Raw genomic sequence first — 18,906 nt, 5'->3', positions numbered from 1 at the left:
ACGTTGGGGTGTAAACATTTAGAGACAAATATGAGATGCTGTTCCTCCACTTGGCGCTGGGCCTCACTCTGACTATGGAGCGGGCCCAGGACAGAACGGTCAGTGCAGGAAAGGGAGGGGGAGTTAAAGTTTTTAGCAAACGTGCAATCAGGTAGGTTTTGGCGGAATTGCGGAGGCGTTCAAAGAAAGGATCTGGGAGCCTGCGCTTAGTCTCGTCGATATTTAGGAGTGTTTAGGCGGAATGACCTATGCAAGTTCTGCCAAGTATCGTGTCCTGAACTCCTGAGCAAACAATCCACATGTATCCATAATCTGCTTAGAGATAATACCCTCCAATGCTTGCAACATTCTGGAAAACCTCTTCAGCACACGCTCCAGAAACTCCTTATTCCATCTTTAATAGAGTTACAAGAACTACGCACAATAATCCAATTTCTGCATAACCAAAATATTATAAAGCTGCAAAATGGCTTGCTCATTCTTCTACCTGTCATGAGAAACTCGTTCTGAATTCTAAAGTGTCGAAGTAACGTAATAAGTTCATAAGGCCATATGCGCAGAGTTTTACCATTCGGCCCATCAAGTCTTACATTCAATCATAGCTCATCTATCCCGCCTTCTAACCTCATTCTCACGCCTTCTCCCCATAACCCCTGACACTCGTACTAATCAAGAATATATCTCTCTTTAAGTACAAGCGTTAACAAATTATCACAGCGCGTCGCCCCAATTAGCGATCTAATGCGCCTTTTCTGCACCGCCTTCTATTCACCGTAGTCACAATCATGAATGTTGGGGCCCATCGGAAACTGGGAGGGATTGGTGACAGCGGAAATTGTTCATTACATCGCCGATTAAAATTGGGTGTTGTATCGCAGGGGACGATGCCGGTCCCGTTGGCATCCGGCATAGATTGCAGAGATGTTCTATCAGTGGCGCCACAATTGCGAGGGCAGCAGATATGCTGATTGGTCGGAGATCACAGAAGATATGACGCCTATTTTGCATACAGCCGATATGTGGTTCCATGACAGATGCGGCGAATATCCGGGGCCGAAATCTGCACCTCGGATATTGTAATGCCTTTTGGTTTCGCTTAGGACACGACTTTTTTGATGAACCGAAACAAGGAGGTGACAGGATATTTTACAGCGCTTATCATCTGCTCCCTAAACTTGGACTGGGTGACAGCGTAAATAATAGTGTTCGTGCAGCAGCTAAGATTCTTTAGCAAAGAACCTACTTCGTGAAAAATGTCTTCATGATCGTTATAATCTGATTTTTTGATCTGATAATAGAAAAAATCTACAACGTTAGTCAGCCATAGGAGGATGAAGCTGCCGGATAGCGTGAGAAGCAAAACCATTGATCTCCGCCTGCTCTCCATCTCTGGGTCACTGCACTTCTTCCCTTTGGACTGCCCTCTCAGTTCTTTACGGACCCGACTGGTTACTACAATGTGGCGGACTGTCAGAGCGTTGAGAAGCAGGATTACAACGAACGGGAGGATAGGAGTTAAAATCCTGTCGAAGCTGTCCAATCCCACCCAACCAGGCTCAATGAAATAACTGGGTTTAAAGTAACAGAACCATGATACGTTATCGATTATCTGTCCCGCCTGAAATGTGAATGAGAATGGAATGTTTTTCAGACAGAACAGAACGCAGATAATTGCGAGAACCGCAGCCGCTGTTTGCCGGGTACAATATTTTGTTTTCAGCTTCTGGCAGCAAATAGCGACATAGCGGTCGAAGGTGAAAGCGACGGTGAACCAAACGGAACAGTCCGTGGAGACACGGCGTAGCAGTCGGCGTAGAATGCACACGGCGGTGAGGTCCAGGAAATTCACCGGGAAGTAGTAAGAGTGGATCTGACGTAATATGATTTCAGCGACAATGACTAGCAGATCCGCTGCTGCCATGGCCACCAGGTAGCGACTCGTGCAGGTGGAGAGACCACATTTCCCCCGCGATAAGATCACGATCGCTATTAAATTGACTAGAAGTTAAAAAAAAAAGACAAGGCTTATGTAAATATCTGAAACCATATATTCCGGCGTTAGACACAACATGTTGGAGTACGTCAGCGGAACAGGCAGCATATTGGAGAGAAGGAATGGGTGACGTTCCGGTCGGGACCCTTCTTCAGACTGATGACATGTGATTGGGCGGGACAGTGATAGATTGTAGTCGGAGACAGTAAGACTGGTGCCTGGGGGGGGGGTGGGGGGGGGGGGGGGGGGGGGGGGGGGGGGGGATTACCCCCGGTTCCAGAGAGAGGCTCCTATTTCTCATCTAGAAAGTCATTGCAGAGTTGATTGCCACCAGACGGGCAATGATATTATAGAAGGGGCTACACATATCCAGCATCTAGACTTAGAACCAAGAAAGGAACAGCGCAGAAACATGCCTTTCGGCGACAATGTGTGTATGTATCTCATCTTTCTACAGGTCTTACATATCTAACCATTCCTTAATAGAATGGAACAGCGAAACTCCTCGAAGATTCTTAAACGCCACTATCATATTCGCCTTACAAACCAATCATGGCAGAGCGTTCTATACAGCAACAGTCACTGTGCAAAAATGTATTTCAACGTTGCCTCGTTCACCTTAAAGTAGCAATGTTTTTAAAAAATCGTGCCTGCAATTTATCCCATCAGATAAAGCATAAAACGAGCTTTAATTTGACACCTAATTCACTTTCATAGCTTCAGTATGAAAAAGGTTATGGCCATTTGCATACTCGGAAATTAGCATCTTGTTCCCTATTGCTTTTCCATTGACTTAACTCAAAAGCTGTGATCCAGCCGACAACTTTCTAAAAAATTAAGAGAACTGAATGAAATTGTCAGTTATTATAGATGAAGCATTCTGAAACAATCTTACTTGGATGACCTGAAATGAAAGCATATAATTAGTTCGTTACCTAATTGTAGCAAATTACAAAATCATTTACTAGATCTAAACATCTATCCATTTCTTAAGAAAAGGTGAACATTTTTAAATAGCCTAAGTGTCCAAATAACATTCACACAAGAATTCATAATATAACATGATTTTTAAATCTCGTTGTCATGAATTTATAGGCCAAATGGAAGGAATTTAGTGTTTAATTATCGTAAATTAATGGGCATTTAAATCATCTTGCGAGTGCGATTTTGTGGAACGCGATCGATTGGAATGCGATCGTTGCGGTTGCGGTGAATTTGAAACCCATATCAGCAGGAAAAACACTGCCGGTTCATATGGGGCCATACTTACATTTTTGCCAATGCAATTTAGATTTAAGTAATCCTAAGAAGCAAGTTTTTTATGTAAAATAAACGACTTACCTTACGTTTTGTCTTCTACGCGACAGCCGTCCCGTTGTCGGCGTTGACGGCGTTAGAAGTAAAGATTTATTTTACTCCAACGATTAAATTTTCCAGCGATTAAAAAAAAACTTCCGAGAACGGATGTCGCAGCGATTTTTCTGCAGCAGTTTAGCAGCCTGAGAAAGATCGACTCCGACAGGCAGGATAACACGGCATTAATCCTGCCTCCCCTCCCCTCCATGGCGCCAAAGTCGCGCACACGGCCAGTGGCAGAACTGCAGCGCCGCTGAAGGTAAGTATGGTAACATACCTACTTAACGCAATGTCTACACCTTAATCAATATGTACATTCTCCATGCCTCTCACAATGTCGTATCTTATTCCACAGAAAAACAATCCAAGCCAATCCAAGACTAAATGGTGTCACCCTCCCGTAACACAAGTGCGCTCCCAATTGTCCCAAAATCTACCACATTCAACAGTCACCCGTATTTATCCACTTCTCCTAATTTTGCCCTCCTATCCCCTGCGTCTCATTTGCATTTTATCACGTCTTTCCCCTCCTTCTGTCTCCTTCGTACTTTTCCTTTAAATGTAGGCACTCTCAATTAATGTTGTGCCGTCTAGTTTTTGACATTTCAACATTGGGGTAAAACTTCTGTCTATCAACTTTATATGTATTACATCATCAATGTATGTAATTCAGGTCAGGTCTCTCCTCAGCACCCGTCACTTCCGACAGAACAATACATTCTATTTGTCCAATTTCTCGTGAGAGAAAATACCTTGTATTGGATAGTATTTTGATAAACCGACTCTGCACCATCTCTATGATCCACCTCCTTCCTTTATGAGAGAGACCAAAACTGTAAAAATACTCCAAAGTTAGACGATGTTCTATTATCAGTCAGTTCTGCAAAATCTAGTTTTGTTTTATGATAGCCTTTCACAAAAGTGAACGAAGCTACATATAAAATATATGAATTGAATTAGGCTGCCAAAGCACCAAATAGTTTAAGTAGCTTACCGGACGGTAAAACGCGGGAGCCACCAATAATGTGTTTACTAGTCCGCTTTTCTGCCTGGAAAAGCTTACGCTGGGCGATCCGGTGAGCTGCAAACAGGGATCCTTAACAACACTGATACTCCGTGGGGGCTTGCTGTCCAACGAGGCAAGACAGGTAGATGGAGTGGCAAAGAAGGCATACGATGCGATGCCTGCAGCGATTGGCGCATTGAGTATGAGTCAGGCGATCATGTTGCCGCCTTATGGTTGGTTTGGTTGCGTTGAAGTATTGTGTTCATTTGTCAAAATTGGGGAGCGTGCAGAGTTGGATCACCAGAATGCTCCTTTATTAGAGGATAAGAGCTATAAAATCAGTTTGGCCCTACTTGACATATTGTCTCTGAAACGTCGGAGGTTGAGATTGAGACCCAACAGAATAATTTACAATTATGAGGCATAGATAGGATAGACCTTCATAACCTATTTGAACCTATTTCATTGGATGGAAATGTCAAAGTCTTCTCTGCATAACGTTTATGTGAGGGTAGTAACATTTAAATGGCATGTTGGGGAGGGGGCATGCTCTTTACGCAGAGAATAGTGGATGTCTCCTACACGCTGTCAGGGGTGGTGTTGAATCAGAAACGACAAGCGCATTAAGAAACTTTTAGTTGAGCAAATGAATCAACAGGACATGGAGGGATGTACTGTAGATCACATGGTGGGAGATCAGATCAATTTATCCGGTCACGGACATTGTGGATCCAAGGGAAACCACCTTTGCTGTACATTTCCATCTTTAAAAAAAATGTATTAGAAGTAAGTACAGTAATGTGGCACCTTAAGGTGCCAAATATTTATTGGCATGTTACATTTTATGTACAGCTTCATGTTTTAAAAATAATAAAAGAGAGAAAGAGAGAGTAGACAATAGAAAATAGAAAAACATGTGATGTATGGTGTGTGAAAAAGAGAAAGTGAGGAGAAACATTTTTTTTTAATTTAAAAAAAGGTAGAGAGAAAGAGAAAGAGTAGAACGTATGAGATAGTAGATGGGTATTTATATTCTTGACCATCTTTCACCCAGTCCTGAAACAATTGTTTTTTACGATTTGTTGCACCATATGCTTCCAAGAAGTCGAGAAATGGAGACCAACTCGTTAAGAATTGGTCTGGTTTATCTGTTAGGAGGAATTACATTTCTTCAGTATGTGCTGTGTCCAACGTTTTAAGCGTTGGTATGGGTGTATTTTCCCAAAATTTAAGTATAGGTTTTTTTGCCATTATTAACCCATAATTAAAAAATGAGGTTTGAAATGTCTTAAATTTATTCGCGTCTCCCGTTACTCCAAGTATAATCATTTCAGTGTTAGGCTCCATTTTTAACTTGAATAATTTTTTGTAAATATTTCAAAGATACCGCTGCAGAAGCTATGAAGTTTTATGCAGGAAACAAAATAATGTGTTATAGTGGCATTTTGAGATGAACATTTGTCACAAATGGGAGAAGTATTTGGATAACATTTATTCAGTCTAGTTTTTGAATAATATAATCTGTGTTAAAATGTTAAATTGAATTAAGTTATGTCTTACATTAATCGAACATTTATGTATATATATCAAATACAGTTCCATCTTTTAAACTGTAGTGGACAATTAACAAATGTTGCCGTAAGGGTCGGGAGGCCGACAAGGGCACCTTGTAAACCTTTTCGAATCTCTCCCTGCACTGGAGACCCGACCTTTTCTCGTCGGGTCTCAGGTGTCGTTGAGGCCGCAACGGGGAGCGGCCTCCAACAGGAAGAAGCCGGGGACTCAGGTGCCGACTCACCTCACCGTCGCGGAGCTGGCCGAGACCGGAGCGGGTGGAGCGGTGGAGGAGCGCTGCTGTTGCTGCTGCTGCTGCTGCTGCTGCTGCCGCTGCTGCTGCTGCTACCGGAGAGACGGAGGCTCCAACGACGGGTCTGTGGACGACGGCACCGGGTGCACACGGCCCCCTGGGGGGAGACCGCTTCTCAGGGCTCCTGCAACGGCGACTTCTCCCGCCCGAGTTGCGGGGTTGAAGAGCTCCTGGAGCGGGGACTGACACCACTGCCCCGCGCGGCTGGAATGGCCGCGGACTCTGCGAGCGCACACCGGGGGCTCTAACACCAAGACCCGGTGTGCGACCTCGCACCACCCGGCGTGGCTTTAATGGCCGCGGGACAATCGCCATCGCCAGCCGGGGGCTATGACTTTGACTCTGACATGGGGGGGGGGGGGGGGGGGGGGGGAGAGTGCAGTGGAGAGATAAATTTATTTGGCCTTCCATCACAGCTATGTGATGGATGTTTATGTTAAATGTAATTATTGTTGTGTCTGGGGGTCTATTTGTATGTAATGTATGGCTGCAGAAACGGCATTTCGTTTGGACCTCCAGGGGTCCAAATGACAATTAAATTGACTCTGACTCTCTCTCTGACTCTCTAAACACTGAAAGTAAGCATACAGACACAGCAGGCAGTGAGGAAAGCAAATGGCACGTTGACCTTCATATCGAGAGGATTTGAGTATTGGAGCAATGAGGTCCTACGGCAGGTACACATGGCCATGGCGACGCCACAGCTGGACTATTATGTGGAGTTTTGGTCTCCTAATTTGCGGAAGGACATTCTTGCTATCCAGAGAGTGCAGCGTTAATTTCCCGAAGCAGGTTAATTCCCGGGATTGCGGGACGAACATATGATGGAAATAATGGATCGACTGGGTTTCAATTCACTGCAACCTAGAAGGATGAGAGGGAATCGTATAGAAACAAACATTCTTAAGGCATTGGACAGGCAAGATGCGGGGAAATGTTCCCGATGTTGGGGGTGCCAGAACCAGGGGTCACATTTTAAGAATAAGGGGTCGGCGTTTTGGACTGAGATGAAGGAACTCGTTTTCACCCAAAGAGATTTGAATCTGTAGAATTCTCTGCCACAGAAGGCAATGGAGACCAATTCACTGAATGTACTCAAATGAGAGTTAGATATAGTACTTAGCGTTAACGGTATCAAGGGATATTATGAAATTAACGATATGGGGAGAAATTATGAACGGAGTATTGATTTTGGAAGATCAGACATGATCATATTGAATGACCTACTCCTGCATTGTTTTCGATGTTTCTAGCTTTCTATGGGTTTTTTTTTGCCAAAAAATGAACAGCGCCGGAGAGTGGGTAAATTTTAAACGTTGCTGTTACATACCGGGTACTCCAATTACTGCAATGATCGGGTACAATATCTTCTCCACGCTATAATATCGCTCCCGCGTTGTCTGTGATAAACGGAGTGTACATCCTTGTTGCAAGCAAGCGATCGACATTGTGTCGCGCGCATTCACAATCCCAGATTTTTTGTACCTGATCAGATCTTGGCAAGTTTGCAACATCTTCCAAAAATAGGGACATTGAAAAAAAATGACAGGATCTCCAGAGGGAGTGATATTGCAAAACTACATTGTGAAATTTGCAAAGAAAACAACAAATGACGACAGTTCCCCGCAGTCTCGGCTTTGACAGATTACCTTTAACTCACAGATTTCATTGAGAGTCTCAAATGAATGAAACTTCGGACCATACTCTCAAGTGGGAATTATATGCAGATGATACACAGATGGATCAAGGGTACTTCATTCCGGTCTTTCCCTCTTGGAGTCAAACGTGAAACGGCGTGGAAACATGCCCTTCGGCAAAACTTGCCCACACGGGCCAACTTGGCCCAGCGACGCTCGTCCCAGCTTTGGTACAAATACCTACAAACCTGTCCGATCCCTGTACCTGTCTAACTGTTTCATAAATGTTGGGAGAGTCACTGCCCTAATTACCTCTTTTGGCTGCTTGTTCGATACACCCACCACCCTTTGTGTAAAATAGTTACCTCTCAGATTCCTACTACATCTTTTACCTTCACCTTAAAACTATGTCTTCTGGTCCTCGTCTTCCATTCCCTGTGGGCAAGAGACTCTTTGGATCTGCAGGATCTATTCCTCTCGTGATTTTATATAGCACTATAAGGTAACCACTCGTCCTTCCGCGCTCCAAGAAATAAAGCCGCAGCCTACTCAGTCTCTCCCTATAGCTCAGACCCTCTACTCCTGGCAACATGCTCATCAATCTTCTCTGTACCCTTTCCACCTTAAAAACATCATACCTATCACATGGTGCCCAGAATTGAACACAATACTCCAAATGTGATCTAATCAACGTCTTATACACTTATACGATACACTCTTGTCGTGCAGAAAGAAGATAGAAAAGTTAGAAAACCAGCGGCCTCGGGTACCGTTGCGTTACCTCCGTTCTCACACTACTGGCTTGTCGTCCGCAAAACCAGCGCATAGTTCCGATCTTCCAACCTTCCTCATTGTGGTCGTTTTCTCTTTGGAAGCGTAACGATGCACTGATGTAACATTATATTTTACTCTCTGGTATTGTTCTCGTTGCACTACCTCTTGTATTGACGATAACTGAGTTGTACTCATGCATAGTACGGGTTGATGTATCTGGATAGCACGCACACAAAATTTACCCGTTTCACTGTATCTGAGTACACGTGCCAATAATACACCATTCTTCATATCATATTTGCATATGTGTTCAGCGACTGAAACATGACCGCCCCTCCGCAATTCGTAGTAAAAGCCAACCAGCACACAGAGATGTTCATAAGATGACAAGATCATGTGATTTTCGCAGAATGAGGCCATTTGGCTCATCAAATCTATTCCGCCCTACAATGATGGCTAGACACAAAATGTTGGAGTAACTCCACGACACAGACGTCATCTTTGGAGCGAATGAATGGGCGATATTTCGGGTCGAGACGCTCCTTCAGGAGAACTTCTGAAGAATGGTCTCGACCAGAAACGTCACCCATTCTTTCTCTGCAGAGATGCTGCCTGTCCCGCTGAGTTGCTCCAGCAATTTGTGTCTACCTTATTTTTAAACCAGCATCTGTATTGCATACTACACATTCAATCAAGGCTGTCTATCTCTCTCTACTAAGCCCGTTGACTTGCCCCCCCCCATAATCTCTGACACCTGTACTAAACAATAATCTATCCATCTCTGCCTGAAATATATTCACAGACTTGGCCTGCACGTCCCTCTGTGGCAAAGACATCCACAGTTTCACCACCTTCTGACTAAAGTAAAACCTCCTCATCTCCTTCCTGCAGGAACGTCCTTTAATTCTAAGTCTATGACCTCTCGTCCTAGATCTCCCACGAGTAGAAACATCCTCTCTACATTCACTCTATCCAAGCCTTTCACTGGTGTATACGTTTCAATGAGGTCCCCCTCATCCTTCTAAGCTCCACCGGGTACAGGCCCAGTGCCATCAAACGCTCACCATATGTACCCACGTTCACATGATTGTGAGCTCAATGTCTCCTTGGTCATTTGTACTTGAGCCATATTCCGAAACTGATGGAAATTATTTGTAATCCAGTCGAATTTTGGCAACTGACTCGCCAGATGTTTGTCGTCATCCGTTTTTTATTTGTTGTTGCCCGGCTATTATGACCAACATATAGTAGTAGGTCACAAGAGTAACATTATCACGTGCAGATGTGTAGATATGTAGAAATAAACTGCAGATGCTGCTTTACACCGAAGATATTCCGAAATTTACTCCAGCCAAGGACTCCGATAATCGTTTCAGCACATCCACCAACGTCTACCCACCACCCTGTGTGAAGCAGGAGCCCCTCAGGTTCCCATTACAACGTCATCCTCCCATCTAATGCTGAAGATAGACACACCATGCTGGTGTAACTCGGCGGTCCAGGCAGCATCTACGCAGAAAATGGATTGGAGACGTTTCGGATCGAGGTCTTTTCTCGGAATTATTGTCGGGACCTGAAGCACGGGAACAAAAACAGTGCAAATCAGGACCGGCGCCAAAAAGGAGATGGACACATAACGTTGGAGGAACTCAGCGGGACAGGCAACATCTCTGGATAGAAGAACGGGTGATGTTTCTTCACAAGAAGTGGCTCGAACAGATAATTTGTTCTATCCAAAATATGATGCTTGTCCCGCTGAGCTATACCAACATGAACATTTTGCCTCTATCTTTGGTGTAAACCAACATATGCAGTTCCTTCCTATAGCAGAAAATAGATGGAGGAACTGTGTGAAATCCAGATTAGCCGGGAAGTAGTGTTAGGTACATTGAATGGATTAAAGGCCGATAAATCCCCAGGGCCAGATATGCTGCATCCCAGAGTACTTAAGGAAGTAGCCCTTGAAATAGTGGAAGCATTAGAGATAATTTTTAAGAACTCTTTAGATTCTGGAGTAATTCCTGAGGTAGCTAATGTAACCCCACTTTTTAAAAAGGGAGGGAGAGAGAAAATGGGGAATTACAGGCCAGTTAATCTAACATCGGTAGTGGGGAAACTGCTAGTCAGTTATTAAAGATGGGATAGCAGCACATTTGGAAAGTTGTGAAATCATTGGACAAAGCCAGCATGGACTTATGAAAGGTAAATCATGTCTGACGAATATTATATAATTTTTCGAGGATGTAACTAGTAGAGTGGATAAGGGAGAAGCAGTGGATGTGTTATATCTGGACTTTCAGAAGGCTTTCGTCAAGGTCCCACATAAGAGATTAGTATACAAACTTAAAGCACAGGGTATTGGGGGTTCAGTAATGATGTGGATCGAGAACTGGCTGGCAGACAGGAAGCAAAGTGTAGGAGTTAACGGGTCCTTTACAGAATGGCAGGCAGTGACTAGTGGGGTACCACAAGGCTCAGTGCTGGGACCCCAGCTATTTACAATATATATTAATGATTTGGACGAGGGAATTGAATGCATCATCTCCAAGTTTGCGGATTACACGAAGCTGGGGGGCACTGTTAGCAGTGAGGAGGATGCTAGGAGGCTGCAAAATAACTTGGATAGGCTGGGTGAGTGGGCAAATGCATGACAAATGCAGTATAATGTGGATAAATGTGAGTTTATCCACTTTGGTGCAAAAACAGGAAAGTAGACTATTATCTGAATGGTGGCCGATTATGAAAAGGGGAGATGCAACGAGACCTGGGTGTCATGGTACACCAGTCGTTGAAAGTAGGCATGCAGGTGCAGCAGGCAGCGAAGAAAGCGAATGGTGTGTTAGCATTCATAGCAAAAGGATTGAGTATAGGAGCAGGGAGGTTTTACTGGAGTTGTACAGCGTCTTGGTGAGATCACGCCTGGAGTATTGCGTACAGTTTTCGTCTCCAAATCTGAGGAAGGACATTATTGCCATAGAGGGAGTGCAGAGAAGGTTCATCAGACTGATTCCTGGGATGTCTGGACTGTCTTGTGAAGAAAGACTGGATAGACTTGGTTTATTCTCTCTAGAATTTAGGAGATTGAGAGGGGATTTTATAGAAACTTACAAAATTCTTAAGGGGTTGGACAGGCTAGATGCAGGAAGATTGTTCCCGATGTTGGTGAAGTCCAGGACAAGGGGTCACGGCTTAAGGATAAGGGGGAAATCCTTTAAAACCGAGATGAGAAAAACTTTTTTCACACAGAGAGTGGTGAATCTCTGGAACTCTCTGCCACAGAGGGTAGTTGAGGCCAGTTCATTGGCTATATTTAAGAGGGAGTTAGATGTGGCCCTTGTGGCTAAGGGGATCAGAGGGTATGGAGAGACGGCAGGTTCGGGATACTGAGTTGGATGATCCGCCATGATCATATTGAATGGCGGTGCAGGCTCGAAGGGCCGAATGGCCTACTCCTGCACCTAATTTCTATGTTTCTATGTTTTTCTCTGCCGTGCTTTCGCGCTGTACAGTGCAGTGCACAATATCCCAGCTTTAATGTAACCAATATAACCAAGTTCAACATAACCTCCTGCCCTTTATACCCTGCACCTTCAGTTACAAACCCGTGCAAGTGGTTAGCATTGTTGAAACTGCATATTATTTACAATTTCCCCTATTACCCTGAATATATTTCCTATTGGAAAACAGAATATAGATGATATGGTCGGTTTGACCAGACGATAGCTGGTTTGCGAAATTTGTTTAATTTCACCCATGGATTTGATAAAGGTTTTCTCTACAACTGACCCTCCTTTCCAACCCGAAGGAAAGCGCTGATAGCAAAACGACCATATCACTGAACCGACTGGGAGAGCTAAGATATTCTTTAAAAAACAGTAATATTTTTTCGTCTGGTTTCTCGAAGGACCATTGGCCTTCAAGATGCACAGTAGTCTATGTATTGTGGTAGTGCAAATATATTTGTTACCGCGTTTCTGTTGTAAATAACTATGGAACCAATTTGGATTATCATTTTGGCAAATCAACCAAAATTTCCAATCACACGTGATATTATTTTATATTCAAGGCAAGGCAACTTTATTTATATAGCACATTTCATAGACGAGGCAGGCTCAAAGTGCGTCACATAAAAACATGTCATACAATAAAATGAAATAATAAAATGAAATAAAATAGTAAGATTAAACGAGAACTTACCAGTTTGAAGTTTGATCTGTATTTTATGAGGAGTTACGATGAGGGATTACGTGAAGAAGCCCGCCCCAGGACGCATTGCGGCATACTTCAAAGCAGCGGTGTGGAATCACAGATAGACACAAGTATTTGAAGTAACATAATAAAGACAAAGAGACATCAATTTATCAGTTTGATCCATATAATGAGGGTGGGAGCGGAGGGCACGTAATCCCTCATCGTAACTCCTCATAAAATACAGATCAAACTTCAAACTGGTAAGTTCTCGTTTAATCTTACTATTTTACTTCGGAGTCACGTGAGTGACTACGTGAAGATTTCAAAGCTTCTGTGATTTCAAACCGTGTAACAGCTTTATATCACTCGCTGCCGAAGCCTTTGAGGGAGGAAGCGTGTTATCATAATCAACCAATGAATCTGTTTATAGAAAAACAATGGTATTTTTACAATAACACTAAAGAAATTTAAATGCTCCCCTGGGCTAATTTAAATATTTGCAGATTGGAATCTTTCCTGCAAATAAAAAACAGGTTTTGTCAACAGTTTATAATAAATTATTTATCTGATCGTTTTACCCCCACCATTCTGCTGTAGCCAGGATGTGGTTTATAGGCACGTCCATTCTTTTGCCGTTGACGTGGAAGCTTGTCCTGTGGAATGAAAAACTTTGTACATGTTAGTTTTATCCCAGGAGCTTTAATACCTGCTTGAGCCATCCCAAAAAAGGCTCGTTACCCGACCACAAGGTTTTTTGTGACCAACCCACAAGGCTTTTCATCTCCCTCGAATATTTAGGTTGTGTCTATGTAAGGTAATAGGGTCATGGCACATTACCGTGTTTTCTGGCGGGTAAGCCCGGATTTTATGACTGGATAAGGTGTTCCTGGTCTGGTTTGACCATTCCCTGGACAATGATAGAGATCTGGTCTGAAGCTATGAGCATGGTGTCCAGTTGCAATAGGAGTAGTGACTGGACCCTCTGTGCTGCTCCGTGTGCCTTCAACATATGTGTTTAAAGCATAGAAGGTTCAGGTTGAGGGATCTGGCTGGTGGGTATCCCCTGAGGTATGGTTGTACCACTGTGACATCCCATATATGGGTGTACCTGGTCTAGGGGTTTAGAGTTTTAATACCCTTCAAAGATTTACCACCAGCCAGTGACCCCATGGCCTGTTGTCCTGTAGCTGTTTTGAAACACCAGGCAGGGCAATTCTAGCTGTGTTGATGGTACTGTAGCCGAATCCTTCATCGTGATGAAGGTTCTCCAGGAATTCCAGTTCGTAGTAACTGTGTCAGATGAGTAGGTTATCCCTGTATCCTTGCAGTACTTCTCTTGATGCTGGACAAGTGCTGTAGTCCAGTGGATGTTCAGAAAAATGCTGACATGGTGTCGATGGTTCAGTATAACAATCCCAGTCCCAGATGAGGCTTGTGCAGAATCTGCAACCCAGGAGCTTGATTTTCCCATGGCACAGATGACTTGTGCCCGGCTCCGATTGTTAATAATTCTGGGTTACTGGGAAATACCATCGAAGTTTCAACAACCATGTCATGGCGTATAGGGAACCATACTGCGTAAGTCCGTCAGGTACTATGAAATACCTGAAGCAGAATCCTTTTGTACTGCGCGTAGTCCTCGATTGGTGAGGCAGAAGGGAAGAAATACATAGAATTAATTTCACCAATGCAGCGTGAACGCATTTGTCTATCGATATTATAAATACATTCTTGAATGACAACATGACCTGTAGGTCAGAAAAGTTATAATATATAGCTGACGAGCTTTCTGCTGGTAACTATCTGTCCCAGGGAAATTTGCAATGAAGATTCCACTGCCCCAGGGTCTGGTTTCCCCCCGCGACATACATAGGACATCCCCAAACACCTGGTGATATAGCGTTGATGCAGATAATCGATATCAGATTCAGATTCAATTTTAATTGTCATTGTCAGTGTGCAGTACAGAGACAATGAAATGCATTAATATCTGGTGCGTCTAATAGCTTGGTAGTTTTATTAAAACGTTTTCATAAAAACATCTAATTGATGTTGTCCTTAATTTTATGTGACCTGGTGTCTGTCACTGTATTTTGCTCACCTGGCAGGTAAGTTGTTGATAGTCAAATACATCTTTGGACACATCATTGCCAAATTGTTTTGACCAACTTGTCATATGATACCGACTTTATGCTGCCCATATGGTTAATGTAGGCCACCTCCGTAGTGTAGTCTATTTATAACCGTACATGCAAGTGCTTTGAAACCCATAAAATTCACCCGAACATTTTTTAGATAATTAATGCCCAGTATAAGTGGTAACCCCACCACTGTCTTTCTGATATTACTTCAGTGGGTAACTTCATGAGATGCTCAATGACAACCTATATGTTGTTTGATACTAAGGTCTGAATCATGTAGACAAAATTGCTACCATTTTCCCAATTACTCTGTTACGTATCGAGTAGTTGGTAGTTTGTTGACCATTAATTTGTTGCTTGTTTGTGCCAATTCAACTATGTTGTCTCTTGGCAACATATAGTTACGTGGACTGAATTAATATGAAACCCAAGATAGTCCAGGAAAGAACTCTATATGCTGGTAGGAACCAGACCCACCTACCTCCATGGTTATTGGCGGTTTTGTCTTTTCTGTTTTCTGAGTGCTTTTGTTCTGACGACGTGCTGGCGACGTTGGGGGGAGGCGCATTTTCCAGGGGGTCCGCGGCGGGCCCTGATCTGAAAGATCTTTGGGGTAGTGCGGCCCCAAGCGTTCACCAGTCCCATATTCTAGACGTCGACTGGTGGATGCCGTGGGGTGCTGCTGCTTGGGTATCGGAAGTCGTGGTTTGCTCGTCCCGGGGCCTGCCCTCATGATGCCGAAGGTTTTTGATGCCTCTTCCATCTCCTTCAGCTTTTTGTTCAGATCTCTCCCAAATAGCAGCGAGTCTGCCTCCGCAGCTGGGGCTTTACTCAAGCCTGCAAATTTTGAGATTGAGGGCAGGTCTTATATTTCCCTCTGGAGATTGTTTAGTTCGAATTGTGTGGTACACCTTAATACCAGCACTTCCTGCTGGTATGTGTTCATCTTCGTTGTCTCCACAGAACGAGCATAGGCTGTGATAGCTGACGTCAGGAGCCTTCGGATCCGCTGTAGCTTGAGTTTTTATGCCCGCATAAGGGCCCCCACATTCGCAGATTTTGCTGTTGAGGCTTTTTCCCCTTAAGGGCCTCACAGTTCTCTGGTGCTGTATATTCTTGCAGCACCTCGGCGAGCACCTTCTTCAGTAGAGGTTTGTGCTGGCTGCCATTTTTTGGCTCCAGCGGTGCTCCAGCCCGTGGGGTTGCTACGAAGCGGTCCACCACACCCAACAGCTGTTCCTGATCCTGCACCCCATGCATACTCCCGATTTTGTCCGCCTGCCCCATTTCCAGACCAGCCCTGCCCTGGTCATCAATGCTAGCCTCCTGCTCCAACCCGTGGTATGAGGGTAGCAAAGGGCAGTGCCTGACACGACACTATGGAGGAGGTGCCTGTCCTGTCTCGCCGGGAGCGCTGCTGTTCCCGGTGGACCTTCTCCTCCAGGAGCTGCTAAATGCAGCTCAGGCGGCTGTCTCTCTTCTGCTTTGGTAGAGACATGTCCCCCTCCGACGAATCGGAGACGACCGGCCGTTTGGCTTCCTGGCCGCTTTCCCAGTCCGCCGTGCAGGCTCTGGCGAGACTGGGCTTGGCTCGGTCTCAGGGATAGCGAAAACCGCTCTGCGAGCGACGCTGCCGCCGGTTGCTGCCCCGCTGGTAGAGTTGGAGCGGGGCAGTTTCTCTTTGCGAGTTTTTTTGCGTTGTGTTCCTGAAACCTGCAATAAAACACAACTGCAAACTCACCTTTCCAATGCCCAAGAGCCGCTCCTGCAGCTCAGGCGGCTGTCTCTCCCCCTCCTGGGTGGAGAGACGTCCCAGTCCGATGTCGGCTCCACCGCCCGGTTTTACATACATCCAGCCCGCTGCTCAGGCGCTAGCGGGCTGGCTCGGTCGCGGTGTCGGGTTAGCGGACCGCCCGCTAAGCGGTCCTACCGCCTGTTGCTGCCCAATGACGTTTCCTTCGTCGAGCGGGCAGGTGCAGCATTTCCCCCCAGCCCGCTGCTGATGCTGACGGGCTTGGTGCAGTGTCGGGAGCGGGGCGCTGATTAGCGGTCCTCGCTCTCTCTCTCTCTCTGCACTCGGGCTGCTGCTCACCTGCACTCGGGCTGCAGCGCACTCCACGCCAGCACTGCGTAGTGGGTCCCCTTACCGGCTCCGAAATGTCGGAAGCCTCCGCCCGCCCGCCTGCCTGCCTCACCTGGGCAGTACTCGAGGGCGAGCGAGGACTGAGGGGAACCTCCAACACAGTGCAAGCGCCGTCTTCCTGCGCTCTCTCGATGTCGCCCCTGTGGAGAGTTACCGGCACCGGCACAGCTCCCATCCATGGTCCGCCGTGAGTGCGGTCCTGGTGGCGTCTTTTCTCCCCTCCCGCGAACGGAAAAAACTCCTCCCGGAGTCCAAGGGGGCCGCTTGCATGCCCTGCGGGAAACAAGCAGACGCAAAGGGGCTGTAAAAATAAAGGTAAGTACTTACCTAAAGCTTAGTTTTTCTCGTTTCTGCGGGAGCCCTGTCTCCCGCCTGCCGCTGTTGCCTGCTGAAACGTAATGCCGCAATGCGTCCTGGGGCGGGCTTCTTCACGTAGTCACTCACGTGACTCCGAAGTAAAATAGAAAAATTAAAAGAACATAAAAGCAAAGTTGAAAATGCATTATAAAAAGTGCAAAAGTTAAAAGTGCAATGTAGTTAAGATTTAGCTGAAAGCTAAAGTAAACATAAAGGTTTTCAGTCTTGTTTTAAAAGTGGTCAAAGTTGAGGCAAGTCTTAAATCTTCAGGAAGTTTAATCCAGAGAAGTCCAAAAGCAGCGAAGGACATTTTTAAATTACCCACACTCTCCCATCTCCCGTTCGCCCTCCCGTCTCCCCTGCTCAGTGATGTGATGGACACGGGGCTCTTGCCAATTGCTGGAAATGTCTCGGACATATCCCGTCCCCGGAGAGGTCAAGTTCGTTATTTGGCTTTTCAGCATCGCGTTCGTTCGTTATTTGGCTTTTCGGCGTCGTGTCCGTTTGCTTATTTGGCTTTTCCGTTTCCGTTTGGCATCATGGCTTCCACTTTTTCCCTTCAGCTTCTCGTCCTTCGACGTCCCGTCCGGGTACCGTACCGGAGCCTACCAGAGAGAAGGCAATTCTGGAGTGTTGTCTCATGAACCAATTTTAAGAAGGGAACTCAAGGTGAAGGAATTGCTAGGAGGTAGTAGACCATAATAGGATAAGCTTTAATCTGCATTTTGAGAGGGAGAAGGTTAAATCAGAAGTTTCTGTGTAGCAGTTGAACAAAAGGGGATTATGAGGCAAGAGAGAGGAGCTGGCCTAGTTCGACTGGAAAGGATCTTTGCAAATATGAAGGTGAAACAGCAATGGCAGGAATTTCTGGGCATAATCCAGAAGATGCAGGATAATTTCCTTACAGAGGAAGAACGATTTTAAGGCGTGTAAGAGGCAACCTTGACTGACAAAGGAGGTTATGGAATAAAACTAAAAGAAAAGGAGCATAACATAACAAAGAGTAACGGAGGCCAGAAGTTTCTGAAACGTTCAGAAGACAATAGAAGGTAACAAATAGTCTGCATCCCAGGGTGAAATGATGAAGTATGAGGGTAAATTGGCCTAGAATATAAAGAAGGACAGTAAAAGCTTATTTCGGTATGTTAAGAGAAAAAGATTAGTCAAGACAAATGTGGGTCCCTTGAAGGCAGACACGTGTGAAATTACTTTGGGGAACAAGGAAATGGCAGAAGAGTTGAAAAGGTACTTTGCTTCTGTCTTCATTAAAGAAGACACACGCAATCTCCCAGATAACTGTGCATAGTTTCCTGAAGCAGGAATCTGATGTAGATAGGGTGGTAAAGAAAGCTTTTATTGTGCTGACCTTTATAAATCAGAGCAATCAGTATAGAAGTTGGGATGTAATGTTAAAATTGTACAAGGTATTGGTGAGGACAAT

General features: G+C 44.9%; 1 protein-coding gene across 1 annotated transcript; it reads right to left on the bottom strand.

Annotated features, from left to right (window-relative positions):
- Positions 1–1,096: 1,096 nt before the first annotated feature.
- On the bottom strand, positions 1,097–17,883 carry LOC129715112 (probable G-protein coupled receptor 139). The gene is made up of 3 exons (XM_055664982.1): positions 17,787–17,883; positions 4,344–4,430; positions 1,097–1,998 (listed from the first exon to the last, which is right to left on the bottom strand). Exons 1-3 carry the CDS (start codon positions 17,881–17,883, stop codon positions 1,097–1,099), a joined length of 1,086 nt encoding a protein of 361 aa, XP_055520957.1.
- Positions 17,884–18,906: the final 1,023 nt, after the last annotated feature.

The sequence above is a fragment of the Leucoraja erinacea genome, unplaced genomic scaffold, assembly GCF_028641065.1.
Source record: "Leucoraja erinacea ecotype New England unplaced genomic scaffold, Leri_hhj_1 Leri_1019S, whole genome shotgun sequence".
Classification (NCBI taxonomy): Eukaryota; Metazoa; Chordata; class Chondrichthyes; order Rajiformes; family Rajidae; genus Leucoraja; species Leucoraja erinaceus.
This window is presented reverse-complemented; position numbering and strand designations above follow the sequence as displayed.